Source organism: Aythya marila, assembly GCF_965140915.1.
Source record: "Aythya marila genome assembly, chromosome: 1".
In the NCBI taxonomy this organism is placed as follows: domain Eukaryota; kingdom Metazoa; phylum Chordata; class Aves; order Anseriformes; family Anatidae; genus Aythya; species Aythya marila.
Genome location: NC_139042.1, coordinates 124,612,522 through 124,629,882, shown reverse-complemented (window position 1 = coordinate 124,629,882; position 17,361 = coordinate 124,612,522). Strand labels below are relative to the sequence as shown.

The following is a 17,361-nucleotide window of genomic DNA, read 5'->3' as shown; positions in this document are numbered from 1 at the left end:
ATGAGCAAACCACCACCAGTGTCCCCTGTCTCATCCCTTGACACCCCAGTGCCGATCTCTTACTCCACCTGCATTAACCCACACATTATTATTATTATTTTTTACCATTATATCTCCTGCAAAAACAACCCACCATACTGAAAGCTTTCTGGCTGTTGCTTTTGTTTTCCAGGAGCTTTAGGGAGCTCTTCAGTGAATCCTTAGAGTCAGTGCAGGAAGAAAAGCAACGACATGCTTTTCTTCCCATTCCTCTCTCCTTTATGTTGAAGAATGGACTGGAAGAAGTAATGTGTCTGTAGGCACATTTTACGTGAGTCTTACAATAGCAACATATGGTTTAGTTGTCTTGTTTCCAGATGACCAAAGACCTTTTTTAGACAGGACAAATTATAGAGGGAAATTGAAATCTTTAAAAGAGAATTTTTATTCAGGGTATACAAAATAAATAAATAAAACAAAATCCCAAACTACTGATCAGTAAGGAGGCAACTGCTAGGTTAAGTAGTAAAAAGTCCTCTGCACACTCAGAAAGGAGCACAGAGAGACAACAGCAGGAGGGGGAGGCAGAATGGTACCCTGGCTATTTGTAGCTGTTGTCCCAGGGAAAGCCCCAGGGTCCACGTGTGGGTGCCTACCTATGGATGTGTTTGCTAGTGGCCCCCTGTCCTGTTCAGCCAGAGGGGCATGGGACAAGGCTGCCAGCACTGCCTGGGTTCATGCGAGTGCTCTGTTTTACCTGTGTGACCATCCATGTGCATATACACATATGTGATGTACAGGTGTGTTCATGCTTGTGCCTACTGGGAACGAAAGCTCAGCCTGGCCCCTGGTTGGAGCTGGGGCTGTCTCATCTGGCACAGTACGCTCTCCCCCTAGCAGCATCACATTTAAGATCCAGCTACTACGATTCTCAGTCAGGGTGAGGATCTGGCAGCATTTCCACTCGACAGAGCTGTGGTCCTTCCTGCCAGAAAGCATGCAAAAAGAAGAAAGCCGAGGTTGTTGCTGATGCAGAGATTATTGTCCACGGCTCTATTCCTCATTAAATGTTTTTGTGTGCCTGTGTTCCCCTGAAAACAGCGAGAGCGCTGCCCCGCTCCCATCTGTTTTGTCTATGTAGGTCACTTTCCTGGGCTCTTGCCGAGCTGCTCTTCAGGCAGGGCTGGGCAGCAGCAGAGCTGACAGTGGAGCCGCAGCCTGAGGCTCGTCCTGCGAGTGCCCCGGCACGCCGGCTGCTGGCAGCCTGCAAGCACAGTCCCTGTCCCTGCAAGTCCCCAAATGCTCTAATTGTGGCAGGGCCAGATTGAGGCCGTGCCCCAACAGCCGCTCAGAAGCGCTTTGTTTGCAGAAGCAAGATTTCAAGATTTTTTTTTTTTTTGTTGTTGTTCCCTTTGAAACGTCCTTTTCTGCACGCCCCTCCGGGCACCTAGAGCACGTAGCAGCCGTCTCCGTGCTGCTGTCACTGCCTTCGTGCTCAGCCTGCCGCTCCCATCACTGCAGGGGGTGTCTCGGACAGAGGCCGGGCACCGGGGGGCGCTCCGGGACCGGCCCCATCCCTCCCCGGAGGACCTGCAGCATGGCAAAGCTCCTCGGATCCTCCTCCTCCCACAAGTACCGCAGAGCGGACAGCGTGAGGTGGGAGAGGATCCCTCAGGCACGCATTAACCGCGTCCCCCTTCCGCACGCCTGCTGTGTGGCAGCGCGCTGCCCACACACCCAGTGATGCGCCGCCTCGGTTAAGCTCCTCCTCGCCAGGCACTTCCATTTTCATTGCCCTTTGCGTTACCCAAAAGCTCCCAGCTCTGGTCTGGCTTTCCTTTCCTATCCCCCACCACGTGGCTGTGAGCAAAGTCTCAGCACACAGCCTGAAAATTTCCTATGCGAAGAGGAATAGGTGCACACAGAGAGAGCACCACGGACCCAGAGAGCTGCAAGGGGAAGGATGAAAGGTGCTTTGGGGCATGCCCAAAGAGCTGCAATGGCAAAGTACAGGTTGAAGCTGTGCAATGCCTATTGGAGCAATTTAGCAAACAAAAGAAACCCCAAACCACCAGCCACAAACAAGACCAAAAACCCAAACCCTGTTACTCTCTTGCAGCCAGGAGCGAGAGCTCACCAGGAGCAAGTATGCCAGTTCTGGACACACCTTGTCCTTAATCACTCCTGAATAAGATCCAAGACACACCTTTTTTTAATTTCCCTTTCATTTATTGTTCAATACGGGACATCGGTGAGGTAAGGTGTCTCACAAAGGTCTAAGCTACCAGGCCCCTTGCTGATGGGCCTGAAGGATGCAGCACATGGTGGTTCCTTCTTCCTCCCCCAGTACTAGCGGCCATCTCTACCCGTAGCACTGCAGACAAAGGGGGAGGCAACGGCCAAGTTGACTGTGGGCTCAAACAGCTCAACAGAAAACCGAGGATTTTGCCAATTGAGAGACTGCTGAGACAGGCTGACACTAACAGGACTCCAACAGGGTGGTGGGGGTTAGCAGCACAGCTAGAACAATGACCGTGGTTGGGGGGGAAAGCCTCAGAAGAGGCCTCTGTACTTAGACATGTGCAATGAAAGGTCCCTTCTTGCTTCTGTTTCTTGCTTTGAACCGTTAAGGGACTGCTCCTTGTTGGAGCTTCAGTGTTTGGCGTTGATAATATCCACAAACTCTGGCTTGAGGGAAGCTCCGCCAACAAGAAAGCCATCCACGTCATGCTGAGAGGCCAGCTCCTTACAGTTGCTGCCAGTGACTGAACCTAAGGAGGGAACAGGATTTTAAGAGATGAGCAGAGCGTGGTATTTTTAACAGATGTAGACAGCCTGAAGCGCCAACAGTTAGGGCCTCACACTCTGCCAGCCTCCTATTTCCTCATTAGCAGAGCAGTGAGGTACAGCTGCAGCAATAAGCAGAGATCTAAGTGCTTCCTGCACTGAGAAGGGGCTTCAGACTCCTTTACCTCCATAGATGATCCTAGTTGATTGAGCAACAGCATCAGATACGTGGCTTTTGAGCCATCCCCTCAGCTTCTCATGAACTTCCTGGGCCTGCAATGGAACAGAAGGAGCCCCACTGAGGACTGGACCATCCTGTGTACAGCTCCCTTCCAAAGAAGGAACTGTCTTGTTCCATCATCTGGCAGGACCTCTGGAACAGGGTCACTCAGCCATCCTGTCAGCCACCCTTCCCTTGCTCGTACCTGCTGGGGGGTTGCAGTTTTACCAGTTCCAATAGCCCAAACCGGCTCATAGGCAAGAACCACTTTACTCCAGTCCTTCACGTTATCTGGGGAGAAAGGAGAAGGTGTAAGAAGTAAGCACAGTCCTTCACGTCGGGAAGGGTAGACCTGGAAAACTTTCTGGAACATGCAGAACTTTCATTAACATGATCATTACTGTGGCAGCACTCCCACCAACATATCTGCAGGCCTTCCAGAACGGCCAGGAACAGGCAGAAAGGCCATAACGGCCATTTCCCATGTGTATGAAGAGGAAAAAGCCCATTTTCTTCCCTTACCAGCAATAGCCTTGGTCTGTTCAAAAACCACTTTCTCTGTTATGCCAGCTTCTCTCTCATCCAGCTTCTCTCCAATGCAGGCAATGACACCAAGGCCCTCAGCTAGAGCATGAGCCACCTTCTGCCCAATCAGCTGGCAATGGAAGAGAAAAAGGCAAGTGACAGTCACACCTATTCGTGCTCCTGTCTTTCCCACAAACTGCTCACCCCTCCCGCCTTCACAGACCTATCTGATCTGTACCATCTCTCCATCCCATGGCCTCTCACCTCATCAGACTCTCCAAAAACATGCCTTCGCTCTGAGTGGCCCAGGATCACCCATGCAGCTCCAATATCTTTGATCATTGCTGGGCTGAGGAGAAAGGAGGTGAGAGTATTAATTCACATCTGGAGGCAACAAACTCTGCAGAGCCATGCTGGCCTTGCACTTCTCTTTGGGCTCACCTAATCTCTCCTGTGAAAGCACCCTTTGGCACCTTGTAACAGTTCTGTGCTGCAACTCCAATCTTTGCATCAAGCTTCTGACGGGCAAAGTCAAGGTAGATTGAAGGAGCTCCACAAACCACCTCTGGAAGGCAGAGAAAAATGCCACTTTCAGGAAGAGCCAAGGGCAGAAACTGCACCCAACCCTGAGCCTGATGACCTAAGAGGTCATCATTTCCTTCCCTACCCTCTGCTGGGAAGGCTCAGCATGCATGACATTTGGGGGACCTGCTGCAGCATCAGAAAGCAGGAATATCCCTGCTATCTGATGCCTCGACAGCAAGGAGGAAACCCTTTCCAGCAGCCAGATAGGTGAGACCAGGCAGAGAGGCAGGCCCCTCAGCCGGTTCACGCAGGGTCCCTTGGAAACGGCCCAACCAAGAAACCGGGCAGGAATCCTGCCCTGCTGCAGAGGCTATGCTGAACCGGGGGGGAAAAGGGCAGCATCGGGTTACACCTGGGATTATAACAGCACGCTCTGGGGGCACAGCCTGAGCGACCCCAGCTGCAGTGCTGCACTCTGCGCCCCTCAGCGGGGCAGGGGGGCTGCAGGGGGCCTCCTGGAGCGATAAAGGAGGGCAAAAGGGCTGCGGATGGCCACGGGCCCGCGGGGCAGGGCCTGGCGGGGCCTCCTCAGCGCCCTGAGGGAGCCCCGGGGGAGGAGGCCCGAGCCCCAACCCCACGGGGCCCGGTTCGCCCCCACTGCCCACACTACCGGAGGCGGCCGGGATCCGGTGTCGCGGTATTTTTAGCGCGGTCGCATTTATTTATACTTATATTTAGGGCTCCCCCCCCACCCCCCGCGGCCGCCCTCTGACATTTCCCGGGGCTGCCGCGCGGGACGTGCGCGACGTGCGGCCGCGGCCGCGCCCTCACCGGTGTCGGCCGAGAGCTTGGCGCCGTTCAGCGTGTGGATCAGCTCGCCCAGGCTCTTCTTGTCGCCGTTCATCTTCCAGTTGCCCCCCACGAAGAACTTCCTGGGCGCCATGGCGGGGAGCAATGAGGAGGAGGTGGCAGCGAGCAGCGGGTCCCGGGCGCAGCCGAAGGTCAGTGGCGGCTCCGAGCCCGCGGCCGCCCCTTTTATAGCCCGGCGGCGGCCGAGGCCACGCCCCCTCCCCGAAGCCACGCCCCCACCGCTGAGGCGAGGCGGGCGGCGCGCGCAGCGGCCGTTAGTGGCGGTGGTGGAGGGGGAGGGGCGGGGAGCCCCTCAGCGCCCCCTCAGGCCGGCGGCTCCCGTCCCCGCAGCCCCCACAGAGCGAGGCGGCGAGCAGCGGGGGCTGATTTCGGCTTTTTTTTATTTCGTCCCTCGTGTATTTTGGCAATCCGCGGGGCCCCCCCGTTGCCTCCCGCGCCGCTCGGGGTACAAGCCGCCCGCACACGCAGCCCCCCCCCCTTTTTTCCCCCCTTCAGGCAGCGAGGCGCCATGGCGGCGTGTGGCACAGGGCGGGGGCACCGAGGGCATCTCCTACAGAAACTGATTATTTTCTCCCTCCCCCCTCCCTCCCAACCCCCCTCACTCACGTCCCCAACCCAGGGGGCTCCGGCCCCCCCAGTTTCCTTCCACCTTGGTCTCCACGGGGAGAGCGTGAAGGGAGGAGCGGGGTAAGAGGAGACGGACCCTGCTCTGATCCTCACTGCCCCCGCCGCTGCCCCCCTCTGCCTTCAGCCCGCTTTCCCCCTCTCCGCAGGCAGCAGGAGGCCGTCCTAGCTGGGGATCCGCTGGTAGAAGTAGATGTAGCCCAGGTCCTTGGGGGGCTTCTCAGAAGCACAGACTTTCTGGTCGTTGTAGATCACCCACCTGTAACAGGCAGAAGGGGGGAGCTCAAGGATGCTGCTGCAATCCCTGCAAGTCCCTGCTCGCTTCCCCCCAAAATGTCTGAGGAAACGGCGGAGACAATGATTTAAATAAAGCTTTTCCCTTATGCTGTCAAAATCCCCCTTACCTGCCATCTTTCTTGATGTGACAAACGTAGTGGCCGCACATAGTCGAAGTGCCCATGTGGCTGATGAAGGCAAACAGCTGATATTCTTGACAGGAAGAGGGAAAAGAGGAGTTATCAGAGAAAGAGGAAAGGCTTCGCACCCCCAACAACCCTCCCTCTAGGGAATTCCTGATGCGTGAGACCTGAAGGGTCTTAAAAATGGGACCCTGTCAAGTGTGACTGTGAGAGCTTGGTCTCAAGGCCAAACATGACAGGAAACAGGAGATGGCAGCTTCCATTCAGCCTTCTCTCTCTCAAGTGTTCACTTGGCTCAGGTCTGTGGGATGGGTAACAGTGAGGATTCCGCCTCCCTACGGTGTCCAGCTGCCATGCAACACTGGCAAATGGACTGGAACTTGCTTTTAAAATAGAAGCCTGAGGATCAGAAAGGCCTCCAAGCAAGATGGGGAGAAAGAAGCACAATCTTTCACTAGATGTCTCTTCCTTTGCCTCTCTCTTACAGCTTCCAGTAATGCCCGGCTGGAAGGGTTAGGCCCTACATTTGCCATCCTTCTATTCCTCCCAGCTCTCACCACCAGCTCAGTCCGTGGGAGCTGCTGCTGCTAAAACCTATGGGTTTACTGCATTAATTAGGGAGGATAAGGCCATGCTGAGTTTGCATCCCAAAATCGACGTTCCCACTGCTTGGAACTCACTTCCAGGCCCATCACGCACTTTAGGACCAACAGGGACAGACTCGGAGATGGAGTCTGCTGCCGAGCGCCCCTCTGAGATATCCATAGCAGCTTCCGCGTCGAGGTCATCAATGTGACTGAAGATCCAATCCACAGCACGCTCCAGGCTGTTGTTCTGGAAGGCAAAGGCAAAGACTGTGAGCTTGCAGATCCTGAGAGCACCATTTCGCTCTGATGCCACCCCTGACTCTCACCGTTGCCCTAAGCGCTTTCATGGCCTGGTCCCGGGAGAAGCCCATGGAGACAATGGTGGCCACGCTGTCTTCTGAAGGAGGGTCTGGGCAAGCAATAGTTGACCCTGGTCCACTGGATCCCGGGAGAACTAATGGGTTGGCAAAGTCTGCAGCGGAAAACAGAACACAGAGCAGTTAGACGCCTCCAAAAGGGAGGCAGCCTGAGGTTCAGACCGCTTTAGGTTTCCACTGCTGAAGTGGGTCAGGAAGTGCAAGGACCCAGATGCCGTAAGCTGTGTCGTGGCCGCGTGGTCTCATACCTGGATCATCCATGTGGGACATGACCCAGTTCATGGCAGCCTCGACCCCGCTGTTCCCCGTGTAGTACACGGCCTTGCGGCAGGCGTCCATGGGAAAGCCCATCTCCACTAGCTGGATGATCACCGACTCATCCAGCATGGGGGCTGTGGGAAGACACAGGTTAGAGACACCCTCTCCCACCCAAGTCCTGCCTGCTCCATTTTGTGCAATCCTACACTGTCCCCCAAGCCATCATTTCCTGACTTTGTTTCATGCAAATTCTGGCTCTGCTCTCCTCATCCTTTACGAACTTTCTTCTTCAAAAGTGCAGTCTCACTCGCAGGGGGATTTACTGCATGAACTCAGCAGCACTGGCTCTTCCCTAACCTTCAAGCCCTACCCTCTGCTGTGTTTTGTGGAAACAGAGTGCCTCTGCCAATTAAACCTCATATAAACCTCAGCTCTGCCCCCTCTAAATGCACCAGACGTGCCACATCCCCGTCTTCCACGGTACAGGAATCGACAGACTCCCTTGCATAACAGGCACGCAGGGGAGGCAGCCGGCGTTCGCTGACAGAGGGACAGGGAAAGTCTGAGCAAGTGGAAACCGCTAGGATTGGAGACAAGACAGGGAGAGCAAGGAAACGAGTCAGGCATCAGGAAAAGAGGAGGAGAATCACTAACATGTCGGAGAGGAGAAGTGAGGGGAGCAGAAGGAGTCGTCGTCCTCGTTGCCATAGAACCCCAGGCTACCTTTGGGCTCGTCTGGTGTCACCAGCGGGGGCGCGATGTCTGGCATTTCTTCTTCTCCATCTTGCAGCCCCGTTCCCTGCAGCGCAGAGATATCCAGCTCCTCGGGCATTTCAATGGAGACATCTGCAAGACACGGCGCTGCTCAGCCTGCCGTAAGGCCACAAAGAAAAGACCCCGTTGGGAGATCTAGAAGGGTAAGTCTGCCCTGCTGGGGATACAGCATGCCAGCCTGCAGCTCCTTTTGGGGTAGTTTCTTTCCTTTCTGCAGTCACAACCACAATACCCACACATGACACCCGATACCTTATATGCTCTGTACTTCTTGTCCTTCTTACCAAGCTTTTTGGGCACCCAGTCCAGACCAAAAGTGAATTTCTTGATCTGGATCACCAAATAATCTGGGAAAGAGGCGAACCGCGTTGTTCTGAAAGAGATTAACACCACAGCTAGTTTTTATGCTTTGTCAGCACTGATTGAGGACATCTAGTTGGTTCAAGAAATCAGTCAGTGGGGTGGAGGGATGCCCTAAGGCAGAGAGAAACAAAACCGCGCAGCTCTCCTATGCTGAGCTTACAGCTCCTCAAGCACAAAGCAACTTCTAAAGCAGATGCTCCGACCAAACGAGATGGAATGCAGCATTTACAAAATCTTGGGGGATAAGGAAAAAATAGCACGTTCTGTCTCTCAGTCCTGCATTTTACAAGCTTCCTCAGATTTCACTATTAATTAAAATAATTAAAGTCTAATCCTTAAGGAACGCAGTGGAAATAACACCTTTTATTAGACCAACAGGTAACGCTGCAAAAAGGGACCACCTTTCATGTGCAAGAGCGCTTCTTCAGATACGAAGTGGAAGCAGCAAATTTCAAGCTAACAATGACTGAATTTGATTGAATGCTTAGTTAGACAATTTGAGGGAAAGGGTGTTTGGCATCTCTGAAACAGAGGAGAATGTTTTCGAAGGGAGAAACAATAGTAAGAGAAACAGATACTTATTATCAGGGAATCATTGTAACATTGTAAAATTAACTCAAGCCATGGTAGTTGTAAGAATGTAATTCTTACGAAGTGCGTGAACACAATTCTCTATTTAAAAGCAAAACAATGGTATTTTTCAAAGTGATCGTTTTACTGACTGTTCATTTTCAGTAGCTATTGCTTAATAGCATTATGTTTGTTGTAAAAACACATTCCACCGTATGGATTTACTGGATTCTTTGAGGACTGCTCTGTCATTGCAGAAGAACAGTCAGTAGCATCGCAGAAGGAAGCTGCTGAAGTCTGTGAAGTTAGACTTTTGCACTGCTGCACGTGCTGCTGACAGCAAGACAAATCAAAGCTATGTTTTAAGCCCTGCTATTAGCATTTAAGCTAGCATCCTTTAAAATAACTCAGGTGGTGTCCATTATGCCCAGTGTTTTGCTCAAACTTTACCAGCTAAAAACTTCCCTTACAGAGAGCTGGAGACCATGCAGGGCTGGTGCTGCCACCCCCTGTACTGATTTTAAAGCTAAATTCTGGATTTAGAATAAAAGCTGCCGGTTTTCTGGAATATCAGTGTGTTTTTGTAGCCTCTCAGGATTTGAAATCTGCTGGTCAGCGTTTCACTAGCACGGCTGTTGTGCCTGCTGTAATCCTTCCAGGGCAAACACTCCAGCACTGCTGAACTGGTTCGCTTCTGTTTCAGTGCTCTACTGATACAGAGCTTGGAGGACTGCAACGTTTTGGTAATGCTCCTTCCCCAAACAATACAAAGGAGATCCCGAGGCTGTCATAGCCTAGCTAGCTGTACACACACATACACACACACTCACTTGAGAGCCACAGACTTGGCCTGCAAGGCTGTGCTCCAGAAATCATCCACCTGTTCTGGAGCTCCATAGGCCTCTAGGCAGGAGCTGAAAGGCACCTTGGCTCGCACCAGCTCAGGCAGTGGCTGCTTCTCCTCCTCTGCCTGCCGCTTCTTCTCCTCATATTCCAGCAGTTCATCTAGAGAATAAGGCACAGGAGTCAAGGACCACCTCTAGGTGCTAACAAAATAACTGGTATAAGCTACACCCAGAGGCAGGATAGGCCTACAAACATGTCCTAAAGAACGCAGCACAAAGTTGGCTGCTTCTAGTTAAATCACAGCCCAGCTTGAAGTGTAGGAGGGAAAGGCTCTGAAGAGGTATCACTGTGTCGTACCACCCCTGCAGAAATCAGCAGAATCCCACTGAGACAGGTGAAGGATCTGGCTTCAGAAGTGGCAAAGCACTACCCTGAGGAAGCCCCTTTCCCGTTTAAGGAGCTCTGTAAGAAATGTACAGTACCCAACCATAACGTTTGCTGCTATTCCGGCCTCAGCACATTACTGACCTTTGTTGAGTGCAGCGTCCATGGGCACAGGCAGCTGCATGATATAGTCCACACGCTGGGTGTATTTCACCTTCTCTGTGGCCAGGCACTTCAGCTTTTCCTCCACCAGAAAACGAAAGACCTCATTGGGGTTCTCCGAGCTGCGGCAGTTCCTCTGAACAAGGGAGAGATTAGAAGGGCAGATGTAACACAGCTGAACATCTCTTTCTTCTCCCACGGGTGCTACCTGCCCCTTTTCCCTGCATTCTCTCCCTCTCTCTGCTCCAAATGCCAGCATCTCACCTCCATACCTCACCCCTTTCTTACAGCAGGAAAACAAAGCCAGGCTTTTCCAAAATTAGCGATACACACTCAGCCGTTACCTCCACCATGTTGATGAAGTGCAGAAAGAATTCCTGGGCGTCCTGCTGTCGGTTAGTGGAAAACTCCGGGTGTCCCTTTCCGATCAGGGACTTAAACATGCGGGGAGCAATGCCGTTTTGCACACCCTGCACAGAACAAGGTGGAAGAGGAAGGCGGTCACGGTTTGCCAAGCGTTTGTGTCATGGCACGTGACACTCTACTCCTAGCCACGCTCTTCAGGTGACAGAGCCCCACGACACACCTTTAGAAATGGTCCTCTCTCCCCCCATCACACGGGTACCGCACCCAGGGCTCACCTTCTGATCAGGCTGCTGCTCCCCTTCCGCAGAAACCGGCTTTGAATACTCCCCAGACAGCAGCCCGTGGCCCAGCTTGGCTCTGGAATGATGAAGTCACCGTTAGCACCCACCTATCTTCTTCGACCCCTCACACTCCAGGAGCCACAACGACCCCTCCAGCTGTAACACCGACATGACTGCTGATGCCACAGGAACCAGCTTCCTCAGCTGCACCAGCCCAGATTGTCTTGTCTTGGTCTGCTCTCTGGTTGCACGAGACATCCCCCACTGGGAAGTTACTAGGACTTCTGGACACGAAACTCAGCCATTGTTTGCAGCGTGGGGATAAAGGAACAGCTTCCTTTTCCCCGCAGAAGGGCAGCCAGCGCCGAGCCCTACAGCAGCCGTGCAACAGCCAAAGGATTCCGCAGCCTGACATGGGTACAGCAGCAGTGTATCTTACAGGCTGCACAGGAGACAGCAGGGCACGCTGAAACTGCCTGAGCCAGAAATAGCATTGCTGCGAGCAGACTGATCACATTTTCCCAGGGGGAAGGTTAAGAATAACTGCCTGAGGCACTGCATGGACAGCAGCAACGTTCAAGTCATTTCCTCCTATGCCCAGACCCTCCTTTTACTCCACCTCACTCCAGTTCTTCCCCATCACTGTTGCCATTTGTCTGGATCCAAACCCAACCAATTCAGCCCTTTGCCCAGGCAAAAGTCTTTCTCAATTCCCTCCTAACTGAGCACCTCACCCCCGACTGTCCAAATGTAGAAACTCCCCTTACCTCTGGACTCTCTTCCACAAACACCACCTTGCATTCCTCCATCCCAAACCCCCACATACTGCTTGGCTGTTTTAGAGCAGATGCAGCAGAGCATCCACGTATTTAAAATCAAACACCCTCTGAAATCCTGCGCTCCTTCTGCTGTATATTCTCCTGCTGGTGTCTGCACAAGATCTCTTGCAGGAAGCCTCCTTAAGCATATGTAAGTTATCCACAGAGAGAGAATTTTTCTAAATCTATGTATTTCTTTGCTCTTAGCCCCCCATTGCAGAATGCCAGCATTTTTTTTGCTGTTATGCTGACAAAATATGCCTAGGAGAAATCCCCCCGTGGTAGCAGACGGTACTGCATTCCCCACACACTACATTTAAGAGCCTCTCATGAGCACTGGGGTAACCCCTGTCCTCTCCGTCTAGGGCTATCAGCGGAGGGTTCCTGACTCAGATCCTTATCGATCGCTGAGGATCAGCGTGTCTGGTGATGGAAAGGAACCCAAGAGGCAAGGCTTGAGGGAGAAACCTGCAGCAAAGCAGAGGAGACGCACCCAGGCAGCCTCGGCCTTCCTTCTCCCACCAAAAGTCTACGTACACTTGTGTGCTGAAGTCCTGTGTGGGGTCCGAAGGTGCGCTTTGGAATATCTTCTCCAGCTTGTCCACGTACCTGCAAAACAGGACGGAGCCATCTGAAGGACGCACGGACTCGTCCAGTAAAGACACAGCTCTGAGTCTGAGTCCTGCACCAGAAGCTCACAGCTCTAGGAGACTTCTGTACTGATCCCAGGGGATCCCAGGCCAGTGGAAACGAGAGGTTAAGCTCACTTACTTTCTCTGGAAGTCTGGGATACTGAACAGCACCTGCATCACAGAATTGAGGTAGCAACTGTTGCCCAGGTTACGGATGCCAGTGTACCCAGGCCCAAAGAGGGGCTTGAGCTGCACACCAGACTCCTGGATGAGCTCCCACTCCCCAATGCGTTGATTCATGTCTATTTCCAGTTCTGTCATCGTCTTGTCTGTCTGTTGAGGGGGTCACAGGAAAAAAAAAACTCTCAGTGAAGACCCAAGTGAACATCTGAGGCATGAAAAGGGCAACAGCAGAGAAACTTAACAGGTTGAATTAATCCTGTTTGATTAAATTAGAAGAAGAGGAAGATATAAAAATTCTTTTCAAATATTTGAGTATCTGGGACAGAAGGAGGAATGCTAAGGAACACGAGAGAAATTCGAACTATCCTATAAAAAGGGGCATGGAAATCATGCACCAGCACTATGGAACGGTTCTGCATAGCTGCAGAAAGCTGGGATCCAGCTAAGAAATCTTAGACTTGCTTCTCTCCCACTCTGGGCCTACGCAGGAACTCCCCCTCACCTTCTGCATCTTGAGCATGTCAATCCCAAAGTGAGCAAGGTGTTCTGCCAGGTTGGGATCCAACACCATGTCATCCTCATCGTAGGAGTAGACATCTACGCAGGGACACAAAGGAAAAGGAAAGACTTATGGCCTGTGATCTAAAATTCACTCTGGATGGAGAGAACTGGGAGTTTTGACAGAGTGAGCAGTTGGATTTTCCTCTTTTTTTTTTTTTTTTTTTTTTCCTCCAGGAGAGTAGCCAACAGAGAGAATATTGAAATTCCTTCAGAACATGTGACAAGACAAACAACTTTCTCATTGATCAAGATATAGAGTTACATGTATGCCTGGAGTAAGGAAAGTGGGTTACTGTGCTACTCCACTCAGGTTTTCGACACAAAATCCTTTGATAAATTTAGGTAAATGCCACCACACCGAGCAATCTGGATAATTTCTAAAATCCTTTAAAGTACAAGCGAGGGAAGGAGGAAGGCAAGGTTTTATCTGCTGGTTCTTTGCCTGCCACAAGAAGCTGTCAGAGTGGGAATGGTTCATGGCATGTCAGACTTCCCAGGTCATAACACAGGCAACACCAGCCTGGTACCTGGAAATCCTCCCTTACGCGCCTGGTCAGAGCCCACAGCCAGCCTGCGTGGGCATCCCTACCCCTCCCTGCAGCCCCCTTCTCACCAGCCCCGTCAGGAGTAATGGTTCCCAGCTTCACAGCCAGCGGGTAGCCAGTCTCCCGGTAATGCTCCACCGCGTGGTTGTTGCCCCCACTGCCATCGAAGTAGCGCCGGCCGCAGAGGATGGCTCCATCGGTCATGTTCAGCCACAGGTTCTCCCTCATGTCACACTTGCTGCACTTCCAGCCGCTGTTGAGAAGAAAAGGAGGAGAAGAGCTGTTAGGGTGAAAACCTTTGGGTTCTACTGCCCACGCCCTCTCCGTCACTACCCACTGGCCATAGCATGAGCAAAGGTTTCTGTGCTCTCAGTTCTCTTACTTCAAAACATTGGACATCCTGACATGCCTTAGTTTGCCCCTTCCCCTGAATCTACTACGACAAGGCACAGGGCAAGGCCTCACAAAAGAAATCCCATCTTCCACAGTTCCAGGACAGGAGAAGAAGGCGATCAGGGTGGATCGGGGACACAGAGCAGTACAGCTGCTCTCAGCGCTGCGCTCACCATGGTGGGATGCGGACGTCGTTCTGAAGCTGGTGCAGGGAAAAAGCGTGTTTGGAAACGCGCCGAACCTCCCCATCCCAAGCCTGCACCTCCTGCTTCCGCGACGCTGAGTCTGCCGTCAGGATGGCCTCCACCGCACTGGCAATCTACAATTAGAATAGTGTGGGGGGGAAAAATATGAAGAAAAGCATTTTCTTCAGAAGAAGAGCAGCTTCCAGTGCCACAGCACTCCGCATTTAGGCTCAGAACTACAAGTCGGCTGCGGAAAGGCAGTGCTTGGGAGCCTCAGCCACAGAGCAGGACTCTGTACGACAAAGCACTGCCTAAGTGCTTTATAAAAGTGTTGAATAATCCTGCTTACTTCAGGCTGAGACTTCGCAGCAGCTCAGCAGGATCACTTTTACAGGGCAGCAGTTCTTTCACCGTAATGCTTCACCTCCTCCCCGCCAAGAGAAATCACCGCCCTTCACCCGAACGCACCCTGTCTCTGACCATGTCAGGGAGCCCCTCCAGCCCATCACGGGGAATATCCAAATGCTCTGGTAAAATAACTATTTTCACATCTTCATCGTATTCAAACTTTTCCTCTGTGATGTCGAATCCACCTTCCACACCTACAGGAAGAAAAAAGCATTGTGGCAATGGGCAGAACCAAACAGCTTGCAAGGCTTCTGTGCCCACAGCTGACATGAAGTAAGGCAGCATGACTAAGGCAAAACTCTGATTTAGTGATCCACAAGCTGTCTGGGTCCTAAAATTGCTGCCATAGGTGTGGACGTCACAGAAGCAAATAAAAGCCTAGAATGGGCTTGCTTTGACCAGCTGTTTTTATAGATGCTTAGAAGGAAACTCCAGACCCTGCCTACAAGCAGAAAAAGCTTATTTGCCAGTTGCAAAGAATCAACAAAAGTTACATTTGCAATGGAGGAAACAGTCTCTGATTTCTGTAGGTACTCCCAAAACAAACAAACAAACAAAAATCACTCTTGCAAAACAAACAAATATCAAAACACAATTTCTCTTGCAACTCTCCCTCAGACACCTATAGTGTTTAGACTACGCACAAACGGCCACACATCAATGCAGATGCTGCAAGCCTGAACGACTTTAGAAATACCTGAAAAATCACACGCATGACACAACAACACATGCAAATAATCCATTTCTGCGCCTCCCCAGCACATCCCAGAGAGATCTCCTGTCATCACTTCACAAAGTAAAGCAATACACAACCCTTCAGGACATCACACAGCTCCTGAACTCTAAGCAAAGGGAAACAGACTGCTGAAATCCACCAGGACTGCTACGCAAGGCAGAGCTAGGGAAAAAGTGAGCAAGAAGCAGGACTGACGTGGTACAGGTTCTGGATTTCCCTCTAGTGGTCAGTCTCCACCAGGCCAAGGACCTGTTACTGCTGAGAATGTTCCTGTCCTCTCTGCTTTACAGATCTCCGTAATGGTTCAGAAATCACCAGCTGAGACTGCCCCAAATAAGAAGCATCTTCACTGATTCCCATGACAGCTTTTTCAGTTGGTGCAAAAGAGCAATCAGCACTGTCCTCCCAAAAAGGGACTTGCTTTTAATATTTAAAGTCCTCATGTACATCCTCCAGTATCAGCCTCGTGTTTCAGAGAGCTATCTAGCCAAAAACGGTCACACACCATTTGCCAGTCGTTTCTTCCCTTTTTATACCAATAACACCAGTTCAAATTTTGAGAAGTTTAAAAAAATACTTTTTCTATCGGAAACTTCAAACCAATTTTTTTCACACTTACACATTATTTTCCAATTCCCTTCTGACCCACGCTGGATACATCCCCATTAGCCTACAGCCCCCCAAGGCTAATGTGCACACCCAGCTGAGTCAGGCACACGGAGTTAAGAGAGAAGCCAAAATGCTTTTATCTACAGAAAACACGATGCAATTTTGAACGCAGAACAAAATCTCAACACCCGTTCTGCAGTCACTGCCCACTTGAGACGTACTAGAAGACCTTAAGTCTGAATTCAGCTGGGGATGCTAGCTTCGAGCAGCCTAGCAGAGGAGAGGGAAAAGAGTCTTGCTACGCGGCCAGGCAGCTCCAGAGGCCTGGTCCGAAAGGAGAAGCAATGTACGGCACACGGGTGCTTCCTTACCAATGGCCAAGCGAGTCGGTTTTTTCCTCGGGGGGTCCCCAGCACTGGAGTTAGCATCTTCTTCCTTCTGTCTCATGGAGAAGAAACGGGGGGACAGGGTTATGGGGGCGGGCACGCTGCAGGACTTAGGGATTGACGTTAAAGTCGCGTGAGGACGGGACGAGGCCAGGCTGAGGCTTTCGGGGCAACCCCTGTGAGGACCCAACAGGAGCGGGGCTGCAGACCGGGGGCACCCCAGCCCCCCAGGGGGGATAAGGGCTGTGTGCAGGGGTTGCACCTGGCTGGCTCTGGTTTTATTTCTTGTGTTTCTTTTATTTTGTTCGTTTTATCCCCTTACCGGCTTGCGCGTCCGCTTGAGGTGCAGGTAGACCCGCTGGCCCGTCTTCTGGAAGTGCCTCTCCACGTAGTGCTTGCCGAAGCCCAGGAAGGTGTTCATGCAGATGTACAGCCCGCCCGCCGACTCCTGGGGGGGAGGGAGGGGAAGGGCGGCGGCCGCGGGGCCACCCCCGGTGAGGGCGCGGACCCCCGGGCGCTGCCATCTTAATGACACAGCCGCCGCCGCCGCGGGACTACAGCTCCCGGCATGCCTCGGCCGGGCGGGGCCGGCCGCGGGGCGCGCTGGGAGTCGTAGTCCCGCCCCGCCCCGCTCAGCGCCCGGCCGCGCGCCGCCCCGCCCGCCGCGGGACTACAAATCCCGTGCTGCCCCGCGCGGGCGGCGCCCCCCCCCGCCGGCCGGGTGGGCCGGGAGCGGGAGGGAGCGGAGGGGAGCCCGGCGAGCGGCGGGGGCCGGCGGCGGGGGGCGCTTACCGGCGTGTCGAAGGAGAAGGCGCACTCGTCCTTGTGGACCCGGTCGCCGGCCTTGGGCACGCGGATGGACGGCAGCACGGAGAGCAGCGCCTCGCTCAGCTCCGCCATGACAGCGGCTCTCTGCGGCCCCGCCCGCGGACACACCCCGACCAATCAGCGCCCGCCGCGGCGCCGGCCAATCCCGGCGGGGCGCGGG

The 17,361-nt window shown here is 52.8% G+C and overlaps 2 protein-coding genes across 3 annotated transcripts; both read right to left on the bottom strand.

Annotated features, from left to right (window-relative positions):
- Positions 1 to 2,186: 2,186 nt before the first annotated feature.
- TPI1 (triosephosphate isomerase 1) lies at positions 2,187 to 5,057 on the bottom strand. The gene is made up of 7 exons (XM_082773405.1): positions 4,868 to 5,057; positions 3,953 to 4,076; positions 3,776 to 3,860; positions 3,509 to 3,641; positions 3,192 to 3,277; positions 2,952 to 3,039; positions 2,187 to 2,750 (listed from the first exon to the last, which is right to left on the bottom strand). Exons 1-7 carry the CDS (start codon positions 4,977 to 4,979, stop codon positions 2,632 to 2,634), a joined length of 747 nt encoding a protein of 248 aa, XP_082629531.1. The 5' UTR covers positions 4,980 to 5,057; the 3' UTR covers positions 2,187 to 2,631.
- Positions 5,058 to 5,457: 400 nt separating this feature from the next.
- Positions 5,458 to 17,360, bottom strand: USP5 (ubiquitin specific peptidase 5). 2 transcript variants are annotated; one of them, XM_082773388.1, is made up of 20 exons: positions 17,166 to 17,360; positions 16,696 to 16,821; positions 16,359 to 16,425; positions 14,703 to 14,836; positions 14,223 to 14,368; positions 13,725 to 13,909; positions 13,053 to 13,147; positions 12,507 to 12,700; positions 12,273 to 12,344; positions 10,912 to 10,993; positions 10,615 to 10,740; positions 10,253 to 10,406; positions 9,709 to 9,883; positions 8,230 to 8,318; positions 7,895 to 8,017; positions 7,162 to 7,305; positions 6,863 to 7,008; positions 6,630 to 6,783; positions 5,935 to 6,019; positions 5,458 to 5,789 (listed from the first exon to the last, which is right to left on the bottom strand). In XM_082773388.1, exons 1-20 carry the CDS (start codon positions 17,271 to 17,273, stop codon positions 5,696 to 5,698), a joined length of 2,499 nt encoding a protein of 832 aa, XP_082629514.1. In that variant the 5' UTR covers positions 17,274 to 17,360; the 3' UTR covers positions 5,458 to 5,695. The 2 variants fall into 2 exon arrangements, with proteins under 2 accessions (XP_082629514.1, XP_082629513.1); XM_082773387.1 differs by having other exon boundaries at positions 5,460 to 5,789; positions 7,826 to 8,017.
- Position 17,361: the final 1 nt, after the last annotated feature.